Source organism: Budorcas taxicolor, chromosome 9 (assembly GCF_023091745.1).
Source record: "Budorcas taxicolor isolate Tak-1 chromosome 9, Takin1.1, whole genome shotgun sequence".
NCBI classification, from domain to species: domain Eukaryota; kingdom Metazoa; phylum Chordata; class Mammalia; order Artiodactyla; family Bovidae; genus Budorcas; species Budorcas taxicolor.
The window spans coordinates 62028428-62037122 of record NC_068918.1 but is presented as its reverse complement, the minus strand read 5'-3'; the positions used below and the strand labels follow the sequence as shown (position 1 = coordinate 62037122).

Genomic DNA, 8695 nt, shown 5'->3' with positions numbered 1-8695 from the left:
TTAGTGGTAAAGAACCCACCTGCCAATGCAGGAGATGTAAGAGACTCAGGTTCAATCCCTGGGAGGGAAAAAACCCTTGTAGAAGGAAGGGCATGGCAACCCACTCCAATATTCTTGCCTGGAGAATCCCACAGACCCATGAGACTAGTGGGCTACAGTCTATAGGGTCGCAAAGAGTCGGGCGCAACTGAGGCGATTTAGCATGCATGCACTGCTTAACACAAACACAGGGCAGGTCAGTGCCAGGGTCCAACCCCGGTGGATCCAGGGTAATTCGAAGTGGGGACAGCGTGGTGAAAGAGATACATAGATTTAGAGAGAGATAAGGAAAGAGTTTGCAGTTAAGAGAATAGAGGAGAGAAAGAGGATGTATTCCTTGGTTTACATAGAAAGCCAATAAAGCCCTGAGACAAGGGACTTGAACCGTCTACGTAGGGCCACAGGCACCTGCTTGAATAGCGGAGGGTGCCCCACCTTGGGCTCCCTCTCATGTGGGTCTTAGAAGCCCAAGCAAATAAGTAAACACGGCTAGCCTCTATGCCTCAGATGGGAATCAGCCAGAAAAGAGAGTAAGAAAGAAAAAAAGACACAGGGGAACCAGTCTTTCCAGGAACTAGCCCGAGAAACTGGTCCATCCTTTATTGTCCGGAAAAGCTTTTTATACTTTTGGTTGTACGTAGAGATCAATGGATAATACAAAGTTATGCAGTGTCAGCATCCCTGACTCTTATCGAGACCAGGCTTTCTTTCTGCATACCTAGCTGCATACACAAGTCTTAGGTGATTTACATCATCTTCTGGCCAGGAGGCCTATTAGCATTTTACAGCCCTTTTCTGATAAGGGTCTGTCAACCAGAAAACTTATTTGCCTTAAAAGTGTTGTTCTTTCCAAAGTCTGGTGCCACTCTCAGAAAGCACTAAATAAAGTTACATTCTTATATAGCAAGGACACAACAATTTATAACAAGGAAAGAGGATTACAGTGATTTATAACAAAGAGAAAGTTCATTAACTCAAAACTATAGTGTTGCTAACATCAAAACTACTATATTCCTTTTTCTATATCCCAATTACATTGATTAATATCCTCCAGGTGCCTAAAAGATAAAGAATATGGAGGCCTGGCAGCAGTCATTGACTCAACAGTGAAACCCATCACCAACATAATTTTTAGCTTTTTAGAAAAGGCTCTATATCTTTAAGATGCTTTAAGCTGTGTGCCTCTTGCGGTTGAGGGGCTGTAAATGATCACAAGTTGTAAAAGTCTCTAACTGTCAGGCAAGTTAGAGAGCCATCAGAGGGGTTTGAGCTGAGACACTCCATTTATATGCAGGAGACTGTTAACTGGAGCTCTAAGTTAACTCTTTCCAGAGAAAGGTGGTCCGGGATAGCCCCCTGTTATGTCAGAAGAGTGGAAAGCACAGTACAATAAAGCAGGCAGACTCTGGTTTTGGGGGTAGATGCTCAGAAAAATCCAGAGGTACCCCTGAGGCCTGATCTCAGCCTTTGCCTTTTGCCAGGCCCCCTTCCTCATGACCTTTGCCACGGGCAGGATTCCCCATGCTGGCTCCCAGCAGGTGAGCATGCAATTGAGGAAGCAAATTTAAAGAGGCAATCAAGATTGAATCATCTTGCCAGTACCTTCTTCACTGGAGTAGTTTCCTGAACAAAGGACCCCAGAAGAAAAGTCTGCCTGGAGAGATTCTAAGGAGAAGTCAGGAGAGGTCAGCGGGGGGGGGGGGTTCACCCCACATTAGGGAACTGAACAGTGGGTGGATTCCCCCAAAAGAAGTTACTTGTATACCTCATTACTGAGCCTGCAGTTGGGCTTCTGCCACAATCAAGACATAGGTCATTAACACCCTGACACTACAAGACATGAGAACACAGTTTCCATCTCTTTATTAATACTCTTTTTATTCTTCTTCCATCCTGGAGGGTGGTTGGGGCTCCAAGCAGAAACTGGGAGTGAAAGGAAGAGGCCTAGGCCTGGATGGCACTGACTGGGGTAGAAAAGATAAGATTACTTAACTGGATTTGGTTTTAAAGCTTTACTGTGAATTATAAAGACCTTACCATGACTTCATAAATTTTGGAAATTGAATGGAAAATAGTAATACCTCCCCAGAATGTTCTTAAAATGTGGGGAAGGGAGAATCAATAGAGTAGATTTGCCTGCTCTAGGAGATAAATGGTAAAGCTGTTTTATGTTTGAGATTCACCAAGCTCAGACTGTCCCAAATCTAGTGACATATTCGATGGGCCAGACTTCCTAATCAGACTAGAAGGAAGGATGAAGTTAATGACTAGAGTTCTGTTCTTTCATGCTTTTCCTGAATAATTTGAAAACTTCTTCCCATCATCTCATTATACATTTTCAGAAATCTCATTTATTTCTTAGAAAGTAAATAATAATTATTTAAACAATCAGTCGGTACTTCTGAGTACATTCTTAATTTTCCCCTATTTAAGTTTTGATCGTCAGAAGTAAATTTACTGTTGATGAAGTGCTCTTCAAAAAATGACCATTTGATTTCTGGGTCAGTATTTAGGGCTGACATTTCAAATCATGAAAAAATCAATCTGCTAAGACAGATTTAGGCTGGTCAGAAAGGATGCTCTTTTGAGAGGTAGTTAATCTGTGGAGACGCTCACTTTTGCTTTCCATTGATCTTTCATTGTTGGATCATGTCAAGGCTTGAGAGGTGTAGGAGGCTCAGGTCAACAGATATTTACCAACCAGTATTTAAGCGTTTCATCATTTTCACAATGGAATGGTTGAATTGGTACATACCATCTGAAGATTAGCCCTGTCAAGATAAGTGAACCAATAATTTACTTACTTCTGAAATCCCAGTAAGATGCCCTAAAGTGTATCTCTGAAAGATAAAAATGAGATAGGGTCAAACAGATGGAAAACCCTAGGTACAGAAAATACAACCCACATTAAACACAGTGAAAATTTATAAGAAAGGTAAGATAAATATTCTTTCCATAGGACCTGGGAGAAATTCTTAATCCCAGAAAAAAGCAATTGAAGAATGAGCACAAGAAAATAATAAAAATGATCCTAGAGAAAGTTTTCTCTGGGCTGAAGAATCTAAACTCCAAATGTAAATGTCTACCAACTACAAAGAGACAAAACAAAACCAAAAATAGAGGCACTAAATATAAACAAATATAAGGAGAAGTTCTTAAAATTTCCTAGGAATGAAGGCCAGAGAGAACTAGTCTATGAAAATGGAATGAATACCATACTGGGACCAAGCTTCTCCTCAGTACACTAGATCCAAGAAGACAATGGAGTTATGTTTTTGAAGTTGCAAGATAATTTATTTTTGGAAACATAACTCTTCTGAAAATTAAAACTATAGTTGAAATCCTATAAAAATTTAAAAAACTTTTTGGAATTGTTGCTGTTCATTGCCAAGTCATGCCCAACTCTTCATGACCCCAGGGACTGCAGCACGCCAGACTTCTCTGTCCCTCATTGTTTCCCAGAGTTTGCCCAAGTTCGTGTCCAATGAATCGGTGATGCCATCCAACCATCTCATCTTCTGTCACCCTCTTCTCCTTCTGGCTCAAATAAGAAGAAATATATAATGGATAATTATATATAGTATACATTTCTATATACTATAATATACAATATGGTGGCTCAGATGATAAAGGAGGAGACCCAGGTTCAATCCCTGGGTAGAAATATCACCTGGAGATGGAAATGGCTACCCACTGTATTCTTGCCTGGAGAATTGCATGGGCAGAGGAGCCTGGTGGGTTACAGTCCTTGGGGTTGCAAAGAGTCAGACACAACTGACTGACTAACATTTTCACTTTTCACAATATAACAAATGTTTTATTATATTAAATTTTAATTAATATAACATGATTATATAACATAAATTTATAAATAAAATTTGCATTAGTATAAAATAGAGCAAGAAACAGATGGTCATGGATCATTAGAACCAGGCAAACCACATCTAAGGGAGTAGAGGTGAGGCAATTCTTAGAAAGGAGACCTTGTGCCAAGACTACAGGGAGGAGGGGATGAAAGTAGCAAGGCCCAATCCAGCCAGACATCTCCTGGAGGGTGGCCAAGCCCCCTTCCGTGAATTCACGAGACTCTGGCTATCTTGCTCAAGTACTTAAGTTGTGACCTGCATCTAGAAAGGGATGGTTCAAACCAAACTTCAGTCAACAGGTGAGATGAATAAACAAATTGTGCTCAATTCACACAGTGAAATGCTACTCCATCACAAAGAAAAAAGACTAAAATACTGACTCAAGCTTTGACATGGATTATTCTCCAAATTACTATACTGAGTGAAATAATTCAGACAAAAATGAGTATATATAATGTATAGCTGTATTTATATAAAATGCTAGAAGTACAAACTAGTATAGAGTGACATAAAGCTGATCAGTGGCTGCCTGGGGATGGAAGAGGATTGAGTGTGCAGGGATGAGCAGGAAGGACATTACAAAGAACATGAAGAAACTTTGAGGAGATAGGTATGTTCAGTCTTGATTTTGGTGATGATTTTATAGGTGTCTACAAATGTCAAAATTTATCAAATTGTGTAGCTTAAATATGTTCAATTTATATGTCCATTATGAAAAATATTAAATTATGAGCTTCTCTGTTAAAAAATTTAAATATGGGGAGTTCCCTGGTGGTTCAGTGGTTAGGACTCTATGCTTTCACTTCCATGGCCTGGGTTCAAAACCTGATGGGCTAACTGAGATTCTGTAAGCCATGCAGTGCAGCCAAGAAAATTTTTTAATTACTTAATTATTTTAAAGGGATGGTTCAGAATAGATCGTCTCAAAGTCACCTCCAGTTTTATTATTTTGTACATTTATCATAGCAGACTAACAATTGAATGGTCAAGAAACTTATCAGCTTGATTTTCTTGGTGTGCGAATTTTTCTGTCTCTGATTTCGTCTCCAAATGTCTGACAGAGAGAGATGCTCTTTCCAGAGGTACATCCCAATAACCACAAAATAAGTGTGAAGTGTCTGTAATTTGCATATCACAATAACCACTATGATGCATAAAGAATTATTTCTTTTATATACTCACACACATAAATGAGGAGAAGCTTGTGTTTTTAGAAAGAAAGATATGAAATATTTACCAAAATAGAATGATATGTTGATCTGGGAAAGAAAGGAATAAAATTAAATGATTTGATAAATATAAGTGAAAGTGACTTAAAAAATGGAAAGACAAGTATAAAAGTACTAAACTAGATGTTAGAAGTGCTTATTTGAATCCAGAAGCTTTAAGATATTCAGCAGATTTTGTAAGCACTTTGTAGCTTTTTCTGTTTTTAAAATGGTCAATATGATTTCTCTATAGCTTGTGGCACAGGATTAGAGAAAGTTACTATATTGAAAGCACTAAATCAAAATAAAATGATGATTTTCAGTGTTGGAAGAGTTGTGTATAAACTAATACTAAGCAGTCTAGGGTGCCTTTAAATTATCTGAATCATCTTTAATCATAAAATGAAGATGAGAGCGTTTCATTCAAGCATAGTATATTCAGAAAAAATTCACTGTCTCAGGAAAGGCTTACCAGCTCAAAGCATTTGTTTAACAATAGAAATGATGTGCTAATATACTTCTGATTTATATCAATCAAGAAATTGAAGAAAAATAACAAGAATATTTTTAATATGTATTTACGCTTGCCCCAAAGATATGGTGCTCTGATTTTTAAATTTTGATGTCTGATTACAACAAACCAAAAGTTAGAAGAGAATCAAGCAATTAACTCACTCAGTGCATGGGACACACAGCACCCTTCAATCTTAAGACCCAGAGCAAGTCTTCATGTCTGAAAAGCTGGTGAATGTTATACAAAGTGAATAGCTTAACTTCTCCAATGTGAGTTGCTTAAATTAATTCAATTTCAAATCTGTGGGTCACACAAATTGTGTTTACCAGCCTCTCTGCTGCCGCTGCTAAGTCACTTCAGTCGTGTCCGACTCTGTGCAACCCCATAGATGGCAGCCCACTAGGCTCCTCTGTCTCTGGGATTCTCCAGGCAAGAATACTGGAGTGGGTTGCCATTTCTATCATCATTTTTCTCCTTCATTTCACTTTCCTATTCTTTTGGGTGTTTTTTAATTTGAACATTTCATGTGAATCATTGAAAGCACTTATAAATAATTTTGGTACATTTAATCACTATACTTTAATAAAATAAATGTTTTAAAGATGATATTTTTGGTACAATGCAAAAGTGAACAAGTACTAAATTAATTTAAGATAAAATACAGTAATGAGTGAATAGTCTTAAAACCATGTTCTAAGCATATGTTAACTGGTAAAATTTCTGAACCAAAATGAAATTGTAGGAGTAGAGTTAATCAGTACAAAGAAGCTTACTGAATAATCAAATACTATTAATGACACTAATCACCTTTCCCATAGTAAAGAATTAAATGGATGTTATAGTCACTCTTTCTGGGTCGATTTTACCTGACTCTGAGATCATATTTCTGGATCACAAATCTGAACACCTGACAGTGCAGAGTCACTACTTTGCTCTCCCTGAGCCAGGATGTCTCTGAGTATTCCCCAGCTGCATGTACATTTTAATGGAAAAATATTACAATCATGAAAATATAAACAGAAGTAATAACCAAGGACTGAACTATTATAAAGCAATAAAAGGGGGGATTTAGAATAATGAAAACATAGTAGTTTTTTCTTTTTTATTTATTTTTACATTTATTTATTTTAATTGGAGGTTAATTACTTTACAATATTGTATTGGTTTTGCCATACATCAACATGTACATTCTTTTTGGCTTCTCTGATAGCTCAGTTGGTAAAGAATCTGCAGAAGACCCTGGTTCGATTCCTGGGTAGGGAAGATCCACTGGAGAAGGGATAGGCTCCCCATTCCGGTATTCTTGGGCTTCCCTCATGGCTCAGTTGGTAAAGAATCTACCTGCAATGCGGGAGACCTGGGTTCAGTCCCTGGGTTGGGAAGATCCCCTGGAGAAGGGAAAGGCTACCCACTTCAGTATTTTAACCTGGAGAGTTCGATGGACTATATAGTCCATGGGGTGGCAAAGAGTCAGACATGACCAAACGACTTTCACTTTCTTTATACATTATTTTAAATTTTCTCAAGAATGCTACAAAGGAGAGGTTATTAACTAGGGACATACAGTGAAGTTCAGAGAGTGGAAGCAGCCCAAGATCGGTGTTAAATTGCCATGTTTCTGGCTCCAAGGTCATGCTGTTTCCATTACATACAGGGTTTTATGTTATATCTACCAAAGAATGAGGAAGCTGAATTTAAGTGTTTGGGTCAAATTTGAAGCATAATTTATTTTACATTAGAAACACATATGACTAAATTTTCTACCCAGCATGTGTTCACTGTGAATCTACTATCAATTCCTCCATCTAAAATGTAGACTTACCCAGAAAATAAATTTACTGTTGAAGAATTCTCTCTCAAGACTTTGCCAGTGATAATGAGTTTGATGGCTTTTTGAAACCAAGGATAAAAGAACGCATAAATCAAGGGGTTCATAGCTGAGTTATAATAAGCAATCCAAACCAGTATTTCATAAACATATGTGGGAGTGATGAAACCTAGGAAGGCATCAATTATGGAATCCAGGAAGTAAGGCAGCCAGGAGATGAGAAACGCTAGCACTGCGACGCCCAGGGTTCTTGCTGCCTTTCTCTCCCTCTTGGCCACTCTGTCTTGGAAGCTCTCTGAGCATCGCCCAGTCTTACTGCTCAGATTCTCAATTTTTCTAGCCTGTTGTTTAGCGATGAGGAAAACATTGGAGTAAAGAACTATCATCACAAGGGTGGGAATGAAGAATAAAATGAAATTCACTAATACCCAACTTTGATTCACTGCAAATTGACAGCCTCCCACACAGGTGAGAGCACTTACTAGATCCTCCAGTCCAGCTGCATTTGCTCCTGTGCCAAGAAGGGAAAAAGAATAAATAATCGAAAAGAGCCAGGAGAAGGCAATACACATACCAGAAACAGACACAGTGAACCTAGTTGGATAGACCAGGGGATCAGTGATCGCAATGTACCTGTCCAGAGAGATAAAGCACAAGTGGTAGATGGAAGCATAACAGAATGACCCATCAAAACAAGTGTGAAATTTACAATAACTTTCCCCAAAGTACCAGCAGCTCTCCACGGACCTCACTGTGCTGAAGGGCATCACAGTCACTCCCACCAAGAAGTCTGCACAGGCCAGGGAGGCAATCAAGAAATTGGTTGGAGAATGCAGCTGCTTGAAGTGGAGAATGGAAATCATTACCAAGAGGTTTCCAAATACAGCCAGCACAGCTCCAAAGCTGAACACTGTGTACAGGATGAGGCGGGGAGCTGGTGAGTAGGGGATTTTCACACAGGATCCATTCAGGTGCTCATAGCAGAGCTGCACGACTGCAGCAGTGGATGAGCTGCTGTTCATGGTGCTGCTGTAGATAGCACATAAACATCTGGAGAAGTTCCTCCCTTTTTCAATCAAATAAAATAGAACAAAAGATCTTTGAACCAATTATTTCTGTTATAATTACCAAACATTATCATGTGACCTGTCATGTATCTATGTTAGTTTTAATCTCTGAACATATTAAATAACTGTATATTGAATTTGAATTTATTTTAATTTTAGAATATAAAGTATAA

General features: G+C 38.5%; 1 protein-coding gene across 1 annotated transcript; it reads right to left on the bottom strand.

Moving 5' to 3' along the window:
- Positions 1-7445: 7445 nt before the first annotated feature.
- Positions 7446-8477, bottom strand: LOC128053298 (trace amine-associated receptor 7a-like). Its single transcript, XM_052645801.1, has one exon. The coding sequence runs from the start codon at positions 8475-8477 to the stop codon at positions 7446-7448; it is 1032 nt and encodes a 343-aa protein (XP_052501761.1).
- Positions 8478-8695: the final 218 nt, after the last annotated feature.